This window comes from Sardina pilchardus, chromosome 18 (genome assembly GCF_963854185.1).
Source record: "Sardina pilchardus chromosome 18, fSarPil1.1, whole genome shotgun sequence".
In the NCBI taxonomy this organism is placed as follows: Eukaryota; Metazoa; Chordata; class Actinopteri; order Clupeiformes; family Clupeidae; genus Sardina; species Sardina pilchardus.
The window spans coordinates 28,487,152-28,509,041 of NC_085011.1; the positions used below are offsets into that span (position 1 = coordinate 28,487,152).

Consider the following 21,890-nt stretch of genomic DNA (forward strand, 5'->3'; position numbering starts at 1 on the left):
TTACGTATAAACTAAACCTTATATATATTTTAACCACAATAAGGTAGACACAATCCTTGACATTGACATTTGATGATTTGTCAAAGATTAATTTAGGCTTACTGTGATTAAAGCGGTTCCAATGATCATTTCCTGTTTCAAGCCAGGTCATACCTTTGTCTCCCTCTTCCTTGTCTGCCGATGACTTCAGATTCACCATGAGGTGTTCAAGAGTCCAGTCAGATGGGACAGGGGAACTGGAGCCAGGGCCAGCTGTGACAAAAACACCAACACCACCAACACTCAAGTCAACATTTGACATTCACTCATTGTCAGTATCAGGTAAACAGTACAGATACAGTGCAGTACATCATTTGGGCTTACTGTGGTTAAAGCTGCTCTAAGGATCATTTTCTAGTTTAAGCAAGGTCATACCTTGGTCTCCCTCGTCATCGTCTGCTGATGACTTAAGATTCTCCATGAGGTGTTCAAGAGTCCAGTCAGATGGGACAGGGTAAATGGAGTCAGGGCCAGCTGTGACAATTACAACAGTGACATTCAATATTCACTCATTTTGTCATTCAAGTCACTCATCAATGTCAGTGACTTGGTTTTCTTTACATAGATTGACCCTACTTTAAAGATCTCCATTGAAATTGAGCCTTTGGTTCAAAACAACTACCAAGTAGGCCTAGCCACTAATTGTGCTTGGAATAACTAAAATGTTTTACTGCAAGGACCAGGACAGGACCATCTTGTCTGGTCATCTCCCTCCACATTTGGGCATTAGCCACAACCAAAACTGTTAGGAAAGGTTTAAAAGTGTATCTGTGGCCAGGAATGATCCATGTTATTCTATATTCTATTATATAAACTAGCTAAAGTTATAGCCTAAGTTATGCTTTTTGTGTTCTTACTTGCTGGTTCATCAGCCCGAAGATCCAATTCACCATGCTGAGGATTCTCTCCAAGCTGAGTGTTCTTCATGCTTGCCATATCCCTTGGTTGTTTAGCAGGGTCCTCTCCAGCCTCAGTGTTCTCCATTATTACCTCTGCCTGACCCGCTGGTTCAGCAGGCTGGAGAACCACCCAGCGTGGCTTGCGCTTCTCTTCAAAAGCCCGCACGGAAGACTTAAGTCTTTCCTGGAGTTCTGCGTTAGTAGGTGTGCCGTTAGCAATACGGTTTAGTTTGCTCGGCTTGGCGTTAAGCCCAGAATAGGCCCAGGTTGGTTCTCTCTCTTTTGCCGACTTTCTCTTGGCCATAGCAGAGTTGCAACAGATCCGGTGGTTCTTGGTCCTCTGTCGTCTTCGCTTTGGTCTTAGCCGGTGTCTGATGGCGTTCAAGAGGGCGCTCATGGCTCCCAAGAAGCAACCATTCTCTCCTCTAGCTTCACTTCTCACTTCCATCTTCGGCCAATATGAAAAAATACACTCCTCCTTTGTCCTTGGCAGGATTGCCAATATCAAATAGGTGAATCAATGAATAATTTGTGAAATCTCCAGCAGAAAGCTCTCTCTCAGTGTTATCTCTGGTGTAGCCAGGTCCAACTGATTCAGGGTTTTACCTCAGGATTCTACTTTAACCAACATTCTAATGATGGTACATTCTAGAACTCAACTTAATATGTTCTAGAATATGTTGAGAAGATTCCAAATGATGATGCCCGAAAGCATTCTAGAACTCAATTTGAAACAGTAGCCCCGTTTACATGGACAGTTTTTTGTCATTCCGATTAAACTATTCTGATTGAACATTTTTGCGCCGTCTGTTTACATGGGCAACTTTCTATTCCGATCAGCCGCTTGTTAGCGCTTTAGAATCTTTGATCGGAATAGCCGTTGTTTGCTACTTTTCATTGGGAAGATATACGGTCAATCCGAATGACCGTATACATGAGCGTTCATTCGGAATAGGAACAGACTACACCACCTCTTCTATTCCGATTACAATACTGATCAGATCAGAATTTTCATTCCGATTGAGGTGTTTATATGACGATTTTTTATTCCGCTATTTTTCAGTTTCTAATCGGAATAGAAGTGTCCATGTAAACGGGGCTACTGTAAACACTGTGTTATGTATAGAAAATGTAACACAACAGGGTTGACCTAAAGTGCTTTATTTTCTCATTTCATAATTTGAAATGAGAAAATAAGAAAAAATATAGCTGCAAGCAGCAATGAGGGGGCCAAGCAGTAGGCCGGAGTAACCACGGCAACTCAACGTTGTTAGCTCAATGCAGCAATTACTGTACATGTGGCCATAAGCCATCAGACCAAGTTTCATGTCTAGCACGTCAAAACTTACAAGCCAACTTGCGTTTTTGCTAATTGCAGCTATCCTAGAGGTCAAAGGTCACCAAATTTCTGGTTCACCCTGCACGTCTATTACAATGGAGGAGAAACAGGATTTTTTAAACAAATGTAATTTACAAAGACATCGTACCACACTGAAAGCTCATATTTTGTCACTAGCGACCTACATCTGTCCTCTGTCAAATACAGTTGCATTTTCAGGTCTGAACAAAACCGTTAATGAGTTATTTAAGCAAAAGTCTAAGGTACGTGTTGTTTTCGATGGTTCCTCCTGGCTAGAACTCGGAAGTGATGTTTGAATGAATGTTATGCCTGGCCATAGCCGATGTCCAGATAGAGTCAAGAGCGGCTGTTTTAAATGCAAATTTTAACAGAATGCTACCGACGTGTGTGTCGGAATGTTGCAAGATCAGCAACCTGATCAGGCAACAGAACCGCTAGGCAACCGTGGTTGTTGATGAGTAGATGCAACGTTACATCAAAGAGTATAGAAGGTAATTCTATACTCTTTGGTTACATTAGGCTACTTTAACAGCCTGCTTACCAACATGGGTGCATGTGTGTCGGACTCAGCATGTTTATCCAACATGAACAATCTTGAAATGGTCCGTTATTTATGTGAGACATCGTAATTTCCATGAATAGCAACACGTGAGTTTGTCAGCGAAATGGGCTTTTTTGTTTCTATGCCGTAGTAATTGAGAGTGAGAAGGGGGCAAGGGGACACTGCTGTTTCATTGAAAGAAGGTAGGCCCAATAAGCATTTCTCTCCCTCTCCTCTGAAGTTCGCCTACAAAAAAGATGCCATCTTTGAGATTCGGTATCTGGCGATTTTTTCTTAAAGGAAAATAACATGGGGATTTTGAATTATCGCACCAGTTAAACTCTTGCGGGGACGATATAGTCTTAAATAAAGACGTTTTCCTGAACGCACTTTTGTCCTCTGCCTTCTTGTGCATAGCTTACTGTGATCTCTGGTACGTGAAGTCAACACACTTTCATTTTTGCTACCCCAGAGCAACTGGCTAACTAACTTAATGACAAGTTGCATTGCAAGTTAGCTCTGGGGTAGCGCAATTCAAAGTCTGCCGCCTTCGCGTACCGGAGATCACAGATTCCTCTCGAAGGTAGAGGACAAAAGCGTGTTCAGGAAAACACCTGAATTTCCGATTTTGTCATCCCCGCGAGAGTTTAACAGGTGTGATAATTCCAAATCCCCATGTTAATTTCCCATAGGAAAAATCGTCAGATAGGCTACCGTAACTCCTTATATGGGCAAAGATGGTAGCTTATTTGTAGGCGAACTTCAGAGGTCTATTGACCAAAGCTTTGCCCTGGCATCTCTGCTGGACTGACTGAGTTACTTCGCGTCAGAACCCGCATGTTATTAGGGCGGTCTTATGTTGCACCCTTGCGGTTACAGTTTTAATTACAAATGCCGCACCTGCGGCATTCCCGATGTGCGGCAAAGAAAAGTGCATTCTCAACCCGTACCATCTGTACATTTCATCAAAGTTTCACTGTCTTGGTGCCCTTGTTTTGTTCCCATGTATTGTCATTATGATTTTGTTTCAGGTTGGTCAAAGTAAGACTTTATTTCCCCTCTATTGGATGGGTTTAGGATTTCCACTGACCGTTTAAACTGGTATCTGATCTCTTCCTATTAGACTGAGACCATTTGAGCTTTGGTTGTGGTAGATTTTTAGAGTATCCTTTTGACAATTGAATTGATGGAGTTAAGGTACTGGTGAAACTCCAGCACCTGAGTCTCAGTACCCTTAAAAATAAATAACAAATCATTAATATAGCAACCATACCACGTTATACACTGGTAGAAAGGATTGGTCGAGTTGAAGACATGCAACTTCTCCCATAATCCCAAATACAGGCAATAATTGGGCGAGAAACAGCAACCCATTGGGGCCCCTATTTTTTGTTTGTAAAGCTTGTCAGTAAACACAAAGACATTGTTTTGTGAATACCGTAATAAACTCAGTGAGTTGTACAATTAAATGTGAATGAGGTCTGGTGTCATTTCTTTCCGAAATAAAGTGTTTTAATGCGTGTAACTCTCCTCATGGAGGGCGTGTAAACCCTCCTCATTTTAACTCGTTCCTTCCTTTTTTCCTTTTTTTTGATTGAGTGCCTTGGACCTGCTTTTTTTTTTTTGCTCCATTGGAAATTTCCCTACCCCAAGAGCACCGTTCATGAACTTTATCCACCTGAGCCTTGGACCTGCTTTTTTTTTTTTTGCTCCATTGGAAATTTCCCTACCCCAAGAGCACCGTTCATGAACTTTATCCACCTGAGTGCCTGGCTGAATCTTTGCAGTTTCTTGCCTTAGTACATAAAAGTTGTCTAAAAACAAACAAACACAAAACCACGATGGCCTAATAGCTATCAGAGGTGGAAAAGTCCAGCTTCAGAAAATAAAAGTCCTACCACATTATCAGAGGTGGCATCCCATGTTTAAATTAGGTTTGCAACATGACATTACTGTAAAGAAAACAGAGCCACATGTTGTTGAAGAGTAGCCTATCATTTTTAATGCAAGACAGGGTTTTTTCACTTTGGGCTCAAGAAAGCACAGGTGGCGTTCACTTTAATATGTACTGAGAAGGCATTAGCATATTCATGAAATTTACAAGGCAGCACCCGCCATAGTAAAGGTTTACACAGGCGAGGCTAATGCATTTATTAACGTTGGATTTAACTGAGGAACATTGCAAACCTGACGCCTATTATTTTCCCTCATTAGGCGTTCGGCAAGCTGCCTGTTGGAAAATCAACTTCAGGATATGAAGTGACGCTGACTGCGGGGGAAGACGCTAATGGGCGAGCAGCAAAGCCTGTTTGTTTTGCAGTCTTCTAGTGCTCATCATTAGACTTCATTAGTCAGGATCAGTCATCATTAAAATGTTCCCTCAGTTTTCAGCCATTCGCCTAAATTAGGGTTGGTGAGAAGACAGCGAACGCAGAGACCTAAAATGGAATGATTAGGACATCCTCTTGCATCAGTAGAACATATGTTTTTGTTTACATGGAAATACAGTCTACATGTGATCATCACAACTTCCTGTGCTCATTGCCTGCAGCCTGGGCTCGACATTAACAGTTGTCCAGTTGCCCTTGGCAACCAAATTGTGACAAGCTTATCACAACATCTGGTTGCCCCCGTGTCAACCACATAGGCATTGCTGATGTTTACATTTGCTTTCTGATTTGTTTACCTCGTCCCTGCTCTCAGACATAGTCTAGCCTAGCAAATTTAAACATCAGCAATGCATTTGCTCAAATGCCATCCATGATGATTTATTTATTGTAATGAAAATAAAATACAAGACAATTGGGCTACAATAGCCTAATTGCAATTTAGGCGAGTGGCTGAAAACTGAGGGAACATTACTGTGGCGGGTGCTGCCATTTCATGAATATGCTAATGCCTTCTCAGTACATATTAAAGTGAATGCAACCTGTGCTTTCTTGAGCCCAAAGTGATTTGCAGATAGCGACAAGAAATAAACAGTCAGAGCTGTGTGAACAGTGAGAAGTTTGCATCTTATTAGAATTGCTTGTTTTGTGTGTGTGTGTGTGTGTGTGTGTGTGTGTGTGTGTGTGTGTGTGTGTGAGAGAGAGAGAAGAGAGAGAAAGAGTGAATGTGTGTGTATTGTGTGTGCAGAAACAAGGCTGACAAGCATGAAAATAATTGAGTTGGATTGTTTTCAATGAAGGACAAAAAGGTATTAAAAGGACAGTGGGCAAAGGACCACTGATGGGTTACTTGTGACCACCACAATGACCAGCTAGGCATCAGTAATCTATAGACACCTAACACACCAGCTCAGGTATCGATGACTGGAACAGAAGCAGAGTTCGACCTTTTTTACAGGGCCGGGGGGAGCCAGTGGGTCACCCGGTCACAGTGTGAAACACACTGTCAGTTTTTCTCCCAATTTATTTCATAGTCCAAAAAATGGTTTTCATAGTCCTACAAGGTTTTCAAGAAAATTCCACACACAAGTTTAAAGACTGTATCTAGCAGACACTGAGCAGAGTTGTGTAGCCCCCCTACCCCCCACCCCCCAGCTGCCTAGTTGTTTCCGTAGCAACCAACAGACTTCCTCGTGAGAACCTCCAGTGCATATTGCATGTTTGGTGGAAAGAGGCCACTGAGAATGATGCCAAGCTGCTGGAAAACAACTGTCTCGCTGCCTAGCGTCTGAGGCTTCAGTGAAATAGTATTGAGAACACAGAGACACAAGACATGGTTTGAAAATAAATTGAAAAAGCAGCCAGTTTTATGGATTCATTTGTCTTCTTTACTGCTTTTATAACTGTGTCTTAAATTTGAGAGTAGTTATAGTTTTAGTTTTCACTACAGGGTTTCACAGGTTCACAAAAGCTTGTAAATATGGGGAAAAACACAACATGTTATGAGCCTGTCATAAAGTAAGAGTAGTCTCTCTAAATCATTCGAAAAAAGAGGCCAAGTCCGCCATAAATGCTGATCTTATTTTCTTGCCATTTATTGTCAGTCACAGATCGACATTAAAATATCAGCCATTCATCTGAAATGGTTCCTGCAGGCCATTGTACAGAAGTTTCAGAATTTGAGCATTTTTAGCAGTACTGTAACAAACATAATAATCCAAGTCCACAGCCCGCGATAATGATCAGAACGTTGCGGTCTTAGCTGGAGACTCAGTTATCTTTATTGCAGTACATTTATTTCCACAGCGGCCCGCGTCTCTGCCACTAGGCCAGACGAGAGAGTGGGTCCTTACATAGCCTACCTGAGAGATTTACCTCTGATTAGTTTCTCAGAGGGGAATCAGGAGGCCATATCCTCACCTGACAGCAGAACTTTCATGGCTTGCCTCATTTCCACTTCACATAGAGCTCAAACTTCAGCCAAGGCGTTAATGAAGTCTACAAAGTGAGAGAAGCCAGCGAGAGAGAAATCTTTGAACCTCCTTCAGCCCAGTAAAGGCTTATGCCAAAAAAACACACACTCTCACTCTTTTGGACTATGAAAGGCAAGGACTTTAGCAACATACTAATCCTTCCACCATACACAGCAGTAGCCTACCCTTTTGACTTGATACAGGTGCCTCCTCATTCACACATTGTGTGTGGCTGACAGCAGGTGCAAATGTATAAAGTGAATGAGAAGTGCACCTACTTGAGATGCTCTTGTGTTAGAAAGGATGTGCAACAGGAATGTTTGACAGATGGCCTAGGACTAGGAGCGTTTTATTAAGCCCAAGCACAATCAAGTAGGAGTTCTGGTTGGCTGGCTCCAGATCAGGTGTAACATCTTTCGTCAGTTTGCGACCATCAGAGGATTTTTCACGCAATAACGGCTTGTTGGAATTTGCATTTTCTTGACAGCCAATATTTTAGCATTCAAGTTTTTTCCCCATTATCTGGCCTGGACTATCCCAAGAGATCCACTTTACTAAAGAGAGGTTCTTAGTCTTGGGGTGACAGAACCTCAGAATCGTAGAATTGCCCGATTCTTATGGCAGAAAATTGCTAAAACGGAGGTGAATTCCAATTGAGTGGAATAGGCTGACCCTTAAATATATATATTTGTTAGTTCATAAATAAGGAAGCGGAAAAGCTCTTCCCTCCCAGCAGGTTTCATTATTTTCAACTCTTGGCCCCTGCTGGTTACGCTAATGCACCGTGAATTTCCATAACAAATTCTCCATCAAGGCAGGTGAAAAAACACACGCAGGGAAAGCAGCAGGAAATTTACATTTGACTCTTTTTTTTTTAAGGCGAACTTTCCTGTTTGCCTTGCTGTCAATTAGAAACCCCAGGCAGGCGGAGAGGCAATCTTTGCAAATGTGGGGGGAAAAAATTGAAAACAGGTTTCCAGGGAAATAGTAGAGAGAAAGATGGAGAGAGACGAAATCAGGGATAGACAGGAGAAGCACACACACACATACACACACAAAGAAAAAGTCCTTGCAAACATGGCTTCAGTCAGCTCCCTTTTTAAATGTACTTTGCGCATAGTTGCATTTCAGTTGTCAGCTGTTGTGTTGGACAAATCAGACATTACCCTACTGAAAAAAAAGCTCATGCTGGTCATCCAGCGAACCGCCTTAAGCTGGTTAGGCTGTTTTTTTTTCAGCATGGTAGTGACATGTTCAGTGGCTCTGTAGCACAACTGGTTACAGCATCCGCACCAGATGTGGGACCACACACACACAGGGACCCGGGTTCTAGTCCGGTTCGATCCAGATAATTTCCCGATCCCACCCCATCTCTCTCCCATTCTCCTGTTTCTCGCTCTCCACTGTCCTGTCACATTAAGGCATGAAGATGCCCTGGAACTGTACAGGGAGGCAAACTCATCCACTGTATTCCTTAGCCGGTTTAAGAGATAAAGTGGATAAGCCTGTAAATGAGATTCTTCCCAAAAGCATCCTTCAGTAGGTCATGTGATGTGTTATTAGGTTAGATAAGCGCTATTGTCATTAGCCACAGGAGTCCCGGGAGGCGCTAACGACCCACTAGCACACGGTGACAATGCTCACGTAGCCAGGCAAAGGATGTGAAGAGCCCTGGTGTGGCACAACTCATTTACCAGCACCAAAGTCAACAGCTACAAAACATCTAGTCACACTACTGATGGAGAGATTTGCACATTTGCAGCAAATTGGCTGATTTGTTAGTTTGTCGTTTAGGAAGCATCTGAACAACTTTTGAGGGATTGGAATTTGTGAAAATGGATCTATTAGATGTGTCATGAAAAGCTCCTTCGCTTCGATTTGTATGTAGAGAAAAGACATCTGTGGTGAAGCAGCTCCATGGTGGATTCTGTTTCTCTACATGCAGTATAACAGTATACCTTCTCAATGAACTTAAATATACTGTATTTTACATAGACAGATTATTGCAAATCAACACTTTTTGTATGACATGAATATCAGTTCAAGCGAGCCTTCATTATATTCATACACAAATTAACTACTATACTTACACTATACTATACTTACAATAACTTCATATACTAGGAACTTTAAACTAAGTGTTTAAGAGATCAATTCTAACCATTTGAAATCCCATTTAATTCCTCTGGCCTTACTGGCGACTCCATTGTATTTCTGTACTCGTACCCATCAGCCTGAAGCTCCACATCTCTCTCCACTATGGGCCCAGAACATTCCCTCCCATATGTTGGGCCATCTCGTTCAGGAACCCATTCCCAGCCTAAGCAGCTCATTCAGCGCCTCCATCAGCCTCTGATAATGCTGCCTTTGACCATCTGTCAGGGTGGACACCTGCCTATAAACATCATGCTCTGTAGTTTTTATTCAGTCATTTCCCTGGAGAAAAGGGTGGGACAGACAGGGAGAAAACAGGAAAAAGGAGAGATGGAGAGAGAGAGAGAGAGAGGATAGAGTGAGAGAGATTGAAGAGTCACAAAAGAAGAGCGAAATCAATTACAGCTCAGAGCAGGGACCCAAAACAAGTCGTGTCAAAGGGACTATCTATGCAGGAGACATGGGAGGAAAAGCGAGGCGACGCTCCGTCTCCAGGGAAGGGGAGGAGAGGGATCCATCACAGCCCCCCGACACACAGCCGTCATAGAGGCAGACACCAGGCAGCCAGGCCTGTCAGGCCTTTAAAGAGTCGGCCGCCTCTGGACGTCTAATCAAACTGGCTGCTGGTGATGGATGACTCGGGCCAGAGGGCCACTGAAGATTAAGACCGGGGCCGGACGAGAGAGGGCAGCGCAGGTCTGCCCGGACATCGGCTAATAACGAGCGCTCCGCTCAGAAGTCCGGAGACACGTGGGCGAGACAGGGGTGCCATTGAGGAGATTGATATGTGGGTTTGGCTGTGAGGTTAACAAACACCTTGCTTTTGGTGGATAACATCTTGTTTTTTTTCCATCACCTGAATGTGCGCACATGTGTTTGAGAATGTGCACGTTTGGCTGTTTAAATTGCCAGCGTTGTCACTGGTCCACACAAGACCTTAGCACAGGGGTGGCCAACCAGTCTAGCATGAAGAGCCAAAAAAAAATCCACAAAAGTCAAAAGAGCCGCACAACAAAAAAGGCGTCCATACTACAACAGCACAACATTAGGCCTACAGTTATAGCTCCTTTGTTTTTCATTTAAAGTAAGACACTTGGCAGATGCTCAATGATCATTGATAAATGATCATTGGAAAATGAAAAAAGATCAGACACACATCAAATCCCCCCTCACTGAATGACTTATAGGCATGAGCAATGCTCCAACACCTGATAATGCAATGTCAAGTGTTCAGTTAACTTTTAAAAAGAAAATAAACAAAAAGAAAACGAGTGACTGACGTCTATAGCCATTACCAGCCTACTTGCAAAAGTATGTAGGAAATGTTCAGGTTTGAAGCTTTATGAATCCGTGGCATACCAAGTACCAAACTAATGTGTAGGCTAGAAACATATCACCTCCGCAAATGAGGTTATGTTTTCATCGGGGTTTGTCTGTTTGTTAAGCGGACGCGCGAGATGTTAAGCAGGATGCGCGAGGCGGAGTTTTGCGACCTCAGAGTGCTTTTGTTTTGATTACTTTGACATAATAACCAGAGGGGTTATGCTACAAAACAATAAATGGTCCTTTTCAATGGCACGTGTTCCTTCTACTTATGATTAGCTTCAGGGTATTCCTGATTGCAACAGTAGCCTAGCATTAAACCTGGCTGAAGAATAAACACGTCTGCTTCGTTTTGGCCAATTCCTATGCATATCATGACGGTACAATTATTGTTAACTATTAATAATTACTTTTGGCAATAGGCTACTATCAAATTCTGAAATTATTTTTTATTTACCGGAAATAAAGGCTATTTCAAAAGGAAAACGTTTAGGTCCGAGGAGAAGTGAGAACATCAGTTGAGCAGCCGTGAGCCGCACGAGAGGAGGCAAAGAGCCGCATGTGGCTCGCGAGCCGCGGGTTGGCCACCGCTGCCTTAGCACAACACCGTTGCAACCTGAGGGCTGCATAAGGGAGGGGTAGAGACAGCCTATGAGACCCAATACTTGACTATTGCACTCTATTGTAACTGATAATATGTCCCTCAGGAGCACATTATAGCAACACCATGTACCATGTGTCAATCTGTGACCTCTGGCTTGACTTTGTAACACTGTGCCATGCTGAGCTTGGAGGTCTGCTGTAACATCCAGAATATAGAACTATTCTCGCAAGCCAGCATGACGTTTTTACCTGCTCTACTACAATGGATCATATCGGTCAACCAAGGAGACCATTTTGATAGCATTCTTCATCTGCCTTGAACTGGATCTACTTATATGGGCAAAGATGGCAGTTTCGGTTCTCTTTTGTAGGTGAACTTCAGAGGTCTATTACTGCAGTAGGTTGGCAAAGAAAGGCTTGTATGTTGTAAATGTCCTTTTGTTGATCCCCCCCCAATCCCCCCTCCCCCCCTCGCTTGATGACTTACAGCTACAACACACACACTATGGAGCGCATGACTCCCACAGTACACATAGCGAGGTCTGCCCTGCTGCATTCCCCACGGATGGGAGTGCAGCATGTCTTCTGACATGTAATGTCAAATCTAAACAATAGCCATGTTTGTTTCTCCCGTTCCTCACCAGCAGGCCCTGAGAGACATGTCCACGTGACGTTCTCTCCGGAACGTTGCGGGAGGGCGGCCATTGCTGCAGCACTCCTCCGAGACTCGAAGCCAATGACACACAGCCGCCTAAATTACCTCTCCGGCTTCACGGAGACCCCATACAAACAAACCCAGCGGCGGCGGCCACAGCTACGGGGTAGCGCACAGGACACACAGGACAACATGAGACACGCGGCCGAGCAGCGGCGCGGCCAGCAGGGAGCTCGGGCCTCGTCTGGGAGCAGGCAGGGGAGCTGAGGTGTGGAGCCGGAGATGGAACTCGGAGGGGGGGTTATGGGCAAAGAGGGGGATGTCATGGAGACGGTAGCGGAGGGGCAGAGCGCTGCGGAGCAGGAGAGCGATGAGGATGCGCTGGGGCGGTGGCGTCCGTTGGGCAGAACGGAAACGCTCGGAGATTGAAATGGTAAATGAAAGACACTGGCACGGGGGAGAGGGAGGGTTTTCAATTCAAAAACAGCAGCTGTGTTCATGGTAATCTACATTTGTGTCGCATTTCTTAATTTAGTCAATGTTTTTTTTTTCTTTCTTTTTAATCCAACACCCTTTTTTAAAGAAATTAGAAGAAAAAAAAATAGCACTGCCCCCTCAAGCAACAGCCAAATGATCATGGGCGATGCACAGGAGATAACATAAATCAGCTGATGGATCTGAGCCTCACAACCTTACAGCGGCTCTCTCTGGCACTTACGACCAGCCACAGCCGCCCGCCCGCGCAAACCAAACCAAACCAAACCAACCTCCTGACAGCCATTTTATCACCGAGTAAAACATGGCTGCCCTCTGGAACAAAAGAAAGGAGATTCTGCCGCGGTCGTCCCCTTGGTGCAGATGGAAAAGGCCACTAGGAAAGCTTATTACACATGCTGCAGATAATTAAAACGTGCGTTTCAGTGAAAACTACATTTGTGGATTTTATTGTATGAGACAAGGTTTTCCGAATGGTACCACACAGTGACTTCTGACTTTGAAGCGTAGAAGTATAGATTTGATTTTGCCCATAAAAATCATGTTTAATGGCCTGTAGTATTTCAGCGGGTGACACAGATCTCAGTCCTGTATGACAGGGCTGTACTCATTTCAATCATAGACTTTGCATTGATAAATCACACAGTAATGCTAACGTAGGCAAACACCTACTTGAAATCAAATAAAATATACAGTATGGTTGAATGTAGTAGGCCTACATTGAGACAGCATTACAACACCACTCAAAATAACAACATTAGCAAAAGAATACCGGTATGTGGACTGCTTCACAATGTTGTTATTCCGCCAGCACTGAGTGCATTGAGTTCAAAGTGAATGTGTCTGATGTGTGTCTCTGAGATTGTTTTTCGATACATAAATGGCAGTAATGAATAATCAGGATAATTCTCTCCAGCATCCACTTTGATTGTGCGTGTGTGCTGCACGCAACTTTAATTAACATTCAGAAAATGAAAGTATAGCGTAGAGAGAGAGCGAGAGATTTAATGACATGCCAAACAGATGCAGCGTTCTTAGCCTCTTCCATTAATGCCATTGCTGACGGAAGGCCAGCTCTCTGACACGGAGTCAGAGAGTGAGTTAGGAGGAGATGCGATGCCAGTGTTGATGCCAGCGTCTCCGGGCCATGCACGCACGCGCGTGCGCTGCCAAGATGATGCCAGCGCAGATTGATGGTGATACTGCAATGAGCACATCCCAAATGTGTCACCACAAACCCTCTCCCCGGGATGGATGCCTCCGACTTACCGTAAACACCACCACCGCCACGCCAGCGGACAGACAGAGTCAGAGAGAGAGAGAGGGAGAAAAAGAAAGAGAGAGAAAAAAAGAAAGAAAGAAAGTGAAAGAGAGTAAGAAAGAGAGAGATGGGGAGATGGATTATGGTAGAGAAAGTAGTGGCGTTCGTCTGGGTTTGACCACCCCGGTGGCGGGCGGGCGGTTGGCGTTGGAGGGTGGTGTCGGTCGGTCGGCCGGCCTGTCGGTCGGTGGAGCATGGAGACTGTAGCAGAGCTGGGGCCCAGCTGGCGACTGCTGTAATTGGGCAGGCCGGGTTGCCACGGCTGGTCAGGCCCATATGCAGCACACACGTCTGGGGGAGCCGTGCCACGCTGAGCCTGGGGGGGGGGGGGCATGGGGTGGTGGTGTTAGGGTGGAGGTGGGGTTGGGGGGAGGGCACTGACTGGGAGTGGGTGATGCTGCTGGTGGTGGATACGCTCCAGTGGCGGCGGTCCCTGCCTCTCACCGAGCTCCGCGAGCCAGCTGTCACCCGGATGACAGCCCTCTGACACGCCACCACCATGCCTATTCATGACACCGACAGTCGGCGAGGCCAGAGCAATCGCTCACAGAGACACCCCATCTTTAGAGCTGACGTGCTCAACTAAACAGCAGCTACTGTTTTAATGACATGTTTTCATACATACATTGAACTCATATTACAGATTCATGAGCTCTGCTTTGGGAAACTACAATGATGAAAAAAGACTCTATTTTGATGGCAGAGGAGAGAGTTGATACATATTCATCTTGATTTCCCCCTGGATGTTTACTACATGACATTTCCAACAGTTAGAAGCAATTAAACTGGAGCTGGATTGGCACGATAGTCCTCCACCCATGCCTGCCCCAAGACGCCACCCGGCGCCGTGTGTGTGTGTGTGTGTGTGTGTGTGTGTGTGTGATGGGAAAATGGGAGATGAATCAATCCACTTCTCACTCTGTGCCGTATTAATTAATGATTGTGATTTCCTCTGACGCTCTATTCTATCTCTCTCTCCCTCTCCCTCTGTCTCACTGTCTCTCTCTCTCTCTCCCTCTCTCTCTCTCTCTCTCTCTCTCTCACTTTGTCTCTAGTTATCACTTCTCTCCTCGTTTCCTGTTTCCTCACCTCTGCTCCTGTTCCCCTGCTGCAGTGTGTTTCCCCCTCCTATTTATCGCTGTTGTTGTACACATTTGGCCTCCCCTCTCAATCTTCATTTAGTCCGTCTTTAAAATAGATAGCGCAGACAAATGAAACCGATTTTGTGCCTTATTGCTGTCACGGCGCATGAGCGTATTGAGAGAGGAGGGTACCCCTCAGAGATTGAATTTGTTTATGTGGTATTTTCTCAGGCTACTTTTTTCAGTTGTTGTTGGACGTGGGGTTTTTTTTCTTCCTCTTTTATTTCCCTACTTCCTTTGTCTTTTCATCAAGCAAGATATCAACAGGGAAGAATACCATTTCATTTCAAGAGGAAAGAAAAGAGAGGGGGAGAGGGAGGGAACAGGCAAATAAGAGAAAGGGAGAAGAAAAATGCCTGAGGAGAGACCACTGCTGCCACCTTCTGAGAGAGCTGGAGTGAGCCATATACAGTACCAGGAGAAGAGACCACTCCGATCATTCACCACACAACAAACTCAACACCACAGGCCAACGGCACTCGCAATACCTCAAAACTCACATAGCGGACAGCATTAGCGGACTGCTATTTCCAATCACACTAATTCCAGTGTGCTCTCAGTGCTTTAAAATTACTGGTGGAGAACTTCAACCACAGATCCACAGATCAAAGGCCGAAGGAGATGGGCAGCCTTCTGCTGAACTCTGAGAAACCACGAGAGCTTCTCAGTGCGAGTCTCAGCCGTGGGATGTTAAAGTGCAGCTAATAAGGTCTTGCTCTAGTGGTCCTGCCATGCTGGAGGGGTCTGTGCTCATGTTGATCAGACTCACCCAGATGAACAGCAGTCTTGTATACACAAAGTAATGGGCTTCTTTACTGCAGTAGTAGTAGTAGTAGTAAAATGTGTGCTGTAGATTAGATTGCTATGTTGCAGTGTGTGTGTGTCAGCATTTCCTGGTTATTTTGTGGCCATATAGAGAATATATAGGTGTGTGTTTTCATGAGCGGGCTGTACACATAGAGAGAGAGATAAACAAGCAGAGGGTGTAAGACAGAAATACACAGGGCTAGAGAGATAGAGATAGAGATAGTGTGTGTGTGTGTGTGTGTGTGTTGGGGGTGGGGGAGTGGGTGGGTTTATAAGGTTGGGAAGAGGCCGACGCTTAAATGATGCCACAAGAGAAACCCCATCACCATGAATTAGCATAATCCAGCAGCCCCAGCACCAGCCCCAGCGGAGACGCACGCCTTCCATACTGTCACCACGGCTAGCGCCGGATTAGCCGAGGGGTCACACAGGTCATTTAACACTTAGAGAGCCTCTCCTGGGGCACCAGGAGCACTCAGGTAGGACAAATTGCACACACACACACACACACACACACAGAGCAGTGCATATACAGTCAGGGATCTCCAAGGAGCAATTTAGAGAGAGGAGCCACAACACACCCCGCCACGACAGCATCACACACACACACACACACACACACACACACACACACACACACACAAGGGGGAGGACCTCCTGAGTCACTCAGGTGCCAATTATGCACCTGTAGAAGTGGTGCTCAGATGCTGAGCGATCATCGATTCAGGTTCAGCGACCAGCGAGAGGTTGAAGGGAAGGCTGTGTTCCCCCACAGGGGAGGGGGGGCAGGAATGTGCTTCCTTTCCTGTTAAAGAGCGGCAGGAAGGAACACACCAGATCTCTGGAGGAACAGAGAGAAAGAGGAGGTGAGAAGGAGCTACTGTAGTCAAGGAGAAAAAGAAAGAGCGAGAGAGAGAGAGACAGAGAGGTTTGGGTGGAGGAATGGCGGAGATATTGTGGAAACTTGGCAGAAGCCGAAGGAGAGTTGGCCGCCGCAGCAAACCAGGCTCAGACTCCATAAAGCATCCAGCTCTGCCAATCAGCCGCGGCACGGACGCCAGGCGGAGCGCTGGGATTGTTGGCGGGAGGGGCGAGCGCGTGGGAGCGGCCGCGGCTATCTGGACTCGGGATTTCTGGACGGCGGCGAGAGGACAAGTGGTTCGGCGGGAGGCGCGTCTCGCCCGCTGATTAACGAGAGAGAGGGCGCGGCAGAGTTCAAACGACCGATCTGTACTTTAGAGCCACTCACTCCACTGCAGTCCCATACCGCCGGCCTAATATGATTTACTCACCGCACAGACCACAAAATGGCCGTTTGATGGGGTCGTGAGAGATTAGGGCCATATTCTCTCTCTCTCTCACACACACACACACACACATATACACATACATATCCATGGCATGCACACACAGACATATCTATACACACACACACACACACACACACACACACACACACACACACACACACACCATAGGAGCTCCTAGCCACAGGGCTCGCCTCACAATGAGTGTGAGCTAATAAAGGAGGCAAATGTGTTAACCCTTCCAGCAGGGCGCACTTCACCGTGGGGGGGCTTGGCCGACAGAACATGCTACACACCTTGCATGATAATTCCGCAGTCACAATGACTCACACGGTCCTCTCTGGAATGGCGGGTATGTACAGCAGCCTCTTCACAGGCTAATCAGTGAACCTCCCATCTCATAGCAGCAATTTGACAAGTCTGTAATGGGAGAAGTGTCAATAACAAAATGTAAATGCAATCAGGTTCCAATCAAATCTATACTCTGCATATGAGACGCATTTTAATTTCAGGCGTGAACGACCGCATTGGTAAATTATACATCAAGGCCACACAAATAGGAAAAGACGTGAGGGTGTTGAAGGCTGAGATAGCCTTGAGCTATCATGTGACAGAGGCAAGTGCTCCATTTTGAAAGACACCGATTTCCATGGCTCATACAGAACCTCTTATATACTGTACTTCACCTTATAAAAGCAGACCGCAAGCCGAAGTGATCACACGGCCGTCTGTTTCCCACATTAAGAGCTCTGCTACTCCAACTTGGAACAGAAGCGCAGCGTGTCACGACGGCCTGTTCTCTCTTTCCTCCCGAGTGCTTCTGAGGACGCGTGTGTCCGTCCGCACGCAGCCCAACGTGGCAGTAGAGGACGCATTTGAATGTAATCGCTGGACGGTGAAGCAGCACTGTGGAGTAGCGCTGTACTGGAGTCAGTGAGGACAGCCCGTTCCCTGAGTGATGAAGGGTAGCATTAGCTTCTCCAAACACTGATGGATCACACTGCGTCCACATGCACCAGTTAAGAGTGCTGCCCTCCAAACCTATTACTGTACGCTGCTTTGAAGAGTAATGCATCACGTGTGACATGTTCATCATGTCAAGCACTATTCATTTGCTCAAAGAGTTTATGAAAACATTAGATACACATCTATATTTGTCTCATTATGAAAAGGAACAAGTCTCCCCTTAAGGCTCTCTGTGATCAGGGAGGAATGGCATCTTCAGCTCAGCCAAAGCAATGACAAAGGCATTGATAAGAATCAGAACCACATTTGGCTTACAGTCCAAAGCTTCCCGTCATCCTTTTGGGTTTGGAAAAAAACATAGCACAGCCGGAGAGAAATATTGTCCCTGAAATTAAAATGATAGACATCATAACATGAAGCCATACCAGATATACTGACACAGCCCTCTCTATGTCAGTAAAATACATGATCTCTTTAGGTGATGATTCACTAAGCAATGTTAATTGATGTTGCCTGGGAGTCTGCTGTCAGCTGGACACCCCCCTCCATCCAATCAGAATATTACAAACCAAACCTGTCATAGCGCTGCCAGGCAACATTTCTTTAAGAAGTAGTCCCATGTGTCGGCATAATATAATATAGGTAAGTAGACAGTAGCTAAAGGGAAACTGACTGTAGAGTGCACAGTCTCCTGGTCTCTGGAGGAGATGGGATGGGATGTCTTCCTGAGACTCCCCCACCATCATGGCCATGTGGATGTGTCGTCTGAGGAGCAGTCGTGGGGTTGGCTGAGTTCAAGAGACGGCATTTAGGTCCTCATACAGACAGACAGACGGACACTGCAGTGTGGGCCAATGCTCACAGGGTCCAATTGCAGGAGCGGCTGGTTTACTGTCACTCTGTTGGCCTTTATTGGGTTTCCCTTACGCGCTCACGTTGAGTACCAACAGCGCCTAGAGTCCAAACAGCTGATAATTAATCCTGCAGAAAAGCAATCTGCGCCCTGGACGCCTTCCGACGAATACACCAAGACTGCAAAATAGATCTGTGGCAAACTAATTATGCCTTTTCCTGTGCAATTCATAACAGAGATGCCTGCAGTCCCATTTAACTCCTGCGCCATGATTAATGCATTCACGCCGAAGCAGGGAGGCTCGGGGCGAGCTGGAGGAGGAGAGAGAAGAGGAAGCGTTCGACTTGGATGACATCAGCATTCAGCCGGCGCCGCGGCCCTACCCGGCGCGCTCCGTAAAGAAAAGTAAAATGTGGCAGCCGTCGGAAAAACAACCTTGTCTCGATTGTCTGAGTGCACGTTGTAAATAGTGGCGTGCGCGCGTCGTGTCCCTGGCGAGGGGCAGCCAAACACATCAGGGCCGAGGTAGTCTGTATCCCCCCGAGGCGGGCGCGGAGCGACGGGACATGCCGCAGCCGGAGATGCTCGTATTTATGAGTGGTGCCCACTCTCAGTGGCCTGTGTGGCACAGCATCAGCAGAAAGTGCCGTCAGGGCACAGGCAAGCGGCAGGGAACATAAACCACAGGTGGAGGTGTCTTTGAGCATGTCAAGGTGGAGGGGAGGGGGGAGGCTGCAGTAAAAGCAACAGTAAAGGGACTTTTAGTCTTACTACAGTACATGCAACAATACATGTCAAAATGATTTGGCAATGAAAAGAGCAGGCTAATTTATGTCTTTTTGTGCTACAGTTGGCAAAATTGTGGGTATAAAAGGTGTGCTTTGCAGATATGCCTACTTGTGTGTAAAAACAGACAAACAACTGCATACTGTTGCTGTTCTTAAAACTTGATTAAATGTACATAGGGGCTGTTTCTCAAAGTCAAGGATCCTCAAGGATTCTTGCTTGGTAGGACTGAACCCTGCCAAGTCAAATCCTTCAAAGACAAAACAAGGCTTCTTGTTAGCATTCGGAAAACACCCAATGGATCAGACAAATGGAGGTTCCTCATTAAGAGATTAGAAGGAAGTGCAAGGGGCCGAGATGGAGCCAGCTGTTGCACTTCTTTTCCCAGAGTTCTTCATTTCTCAGTTCTGAGATCCTTTCTGGCGTGAGCGGATTTGGGATGCACATGAGATGGATGCAGCGTTCACCGGGCTCCATTAGAGTGGCAACGGCCTTCAACAATTCAAGAGAGCAGACAATTAACTTTGTGCTTACACCCTCAGAAATGCCATCTAATCGATGCGTCGCTTCATAAAGGAAGGTGCTAAACTGGCAAAAATGGAGACAAATCTAACTATTCTGGTGTACCGCTCCGCAATCTAACTTAATAGCGGCCCATTGACTGGAGATTGAAATCAGCCCTTCGCAGCAAAGACACAATCACTCGCCTGGTAATGAACTGCAGCCTCTCAGCCCAGCCGCTGGACCAATGAAAAAGAGTCCACAGGAGACAGCCGACTCCGTCAGTCTACATGTAGAAACCACGGGCCGTGTCTGACAGAGAGACGAGAGTGCGATATGGAAGCGCGAGCACTACAGAATGAGTTGATGCTGCCTACATGCCAGGGCAGATACTGTGCTAATGTGTGTTCCTGCTTCACTGCCTCCTCTCCGTCTTCATTTGAATGTGTTGCTGACCAGAGCTGCAGAGACCGGAATATCATTTGTGCTCTTGTGTGGAGACGGAGCTCAAGGACTACAGGGGTCAAAGGGCAAACAGATCACTAGATAAGCACAGACATGTAGTGGAAGGCTGCTTACCTTGTGTGTGTGTGTGTGTGTGTGTGTGTGTGTGTGTGTGTGTGTGTGTGTGTGTGTGTGTGCGTGCGTGCGTGGGTGCATATGTGTGAACGTTTCTAGAACAAAACACTGCTAAATCTCTGCATGGAGGCCAACTCAGAAACAGGGTTTTTTTTGTTACCCTACAGAGGGAATTAACAGTTGAGATTTCTGAGAAAAACTTTAGCTCTGCAAGCCCGTGGTGCTCGGGTGATTAATTGTTTGGATCTCGGAGACATTGTAAATCAGATACAATCCTCGCATAATTTTCCCACTGAAGAACCACAAGGGCATCCTGAATAGCAATGGCAGAAATAACAGTCTTTTACGGAGGCGCTCGTCTCGCTATCAACAGATGGTGAGCCGTGTCTCTCCCCCTGGGGGCACAAGTAAAAATTGAGCTTGTGAAATCTGTCAGAATTCACGGTGGCAAAATGTCTCGCGGTTTCCAGCAAAATGCTAATGCAACTTACGCCAGGTCCAAACAACGGGGAGGGAGGGAAGAAGGAGAGAGGGAGAGAGAGAGAAAGAGTGTGTGTGTGTGTGTGTGTAGGGGCGGGATGGAGAGTTGGGGGGGTGTGTGTGGGGGGGGTGAGTATTCCAATTTAAGAATGACACTGTGTGACAACATCATCTCTCTAAAGGGCATTGAAATTCCTCTGGCCCCAGGACAGACATGCACAAATGAGCCCGGCTCAAAGACGTTGGCTGCTGGTGCCGCTGACATTCAGGGCGCCATTGTGTGCATCTCATTTGAGGCACACCCTTGACAAATTCCATCAGAGCCCGGCGATAAAGAAGCGCCTCTTCCACAACTGATTGGCCTTCATTAAAGGAGCCTGGGAGGAGGAGGTTAAAAGGGATTGGGTTTGTGTTTGACCCAAATGAGTGGAGAAAAGGAAAACACTGAAGTGTGTGTACGCCGAGCTTCGAAAAACACTGGAGTGTGTGTGCCGAGCTTTGAAAAACACTGGAGTGTGTGTGCCGAGCTTTGAGTGTAGGGCTTTGGAGAGGCTGGTGGAACACTTCAGATGCCGCCTTTGGCACAATATGACTCGGAGACCGGCGGAATAGTTGGCACATATGGTCCCTCACTAGTCGGTATATATTTGCAAACACACACAGAGGGCACACACACATATCCGTAGTGAGCCGAGTTAAAACTGATGACTGTTTTGGCA

General features: G+C 46.0%; 2 protein-coding genes across 2 annotated transcripts in view; both read right to left on the reverse strand.

The window, feature by feature from the left end:
* Window positions 1–1,335, reverse strand: LOC134063605 (uncharacterized). The gene is made up of 4 exons (XM_062519201.1): window positions 897–1,335; window positions 415–513; window positions 154–252; window positions 1–11 (listed from the first exon to the last, which is right to left on the reverse strand). Exons 1-4 carry the CDS (start codon window positions 1,333–1,335, stop codon window positions 1–3), a joined length of 648 nt encoding a protein of 215 aa, XP_062375185.1.
* A 10,758-nt stretch (window positions 1,336–12,093) lies between these two features.
* kif16bb (kinesin family member 16Bb) overlaps window positions 12,094–21,890 on the reverse strand; it is a 73,130-nt gene continuing 63,333 nt past the window's right edge. Inside the window, exon 25 of the mRNA XM_062519202.1 lies at window positions 12,094–12,381. Coding sequence (XP_062375186.1) covers window positions 12,094–12,381 — 288 coding nt within the window. The remainder of the gene's footprint in view (window positions 12,382–21,890) is intronic.

Bases quoted from the DNA above. Each gene is read 5' to 3' on its own strand.
- LOC134063605 (XM_062519201.1), bottom strand. From the start codon at position 1,335: ATGAGCGCCCTCTTGAACGCCATCAGACACCGGCTAAGACCAAAGCGA. The intron at 514-896 runs GTAAGAACACAA...TAATTGTCACAG, and splicing joins TCGGGCTGATGAACCAGCAA to CTGGCCCTGACTCCATTTAC. The intron at 253-414 runs GTATGACCTTGC...TTTTTGTCACAG, and splicing joins CGATGACGAGGGAGACCAAG to CTGGCCCTGGCTCCAGTTCC.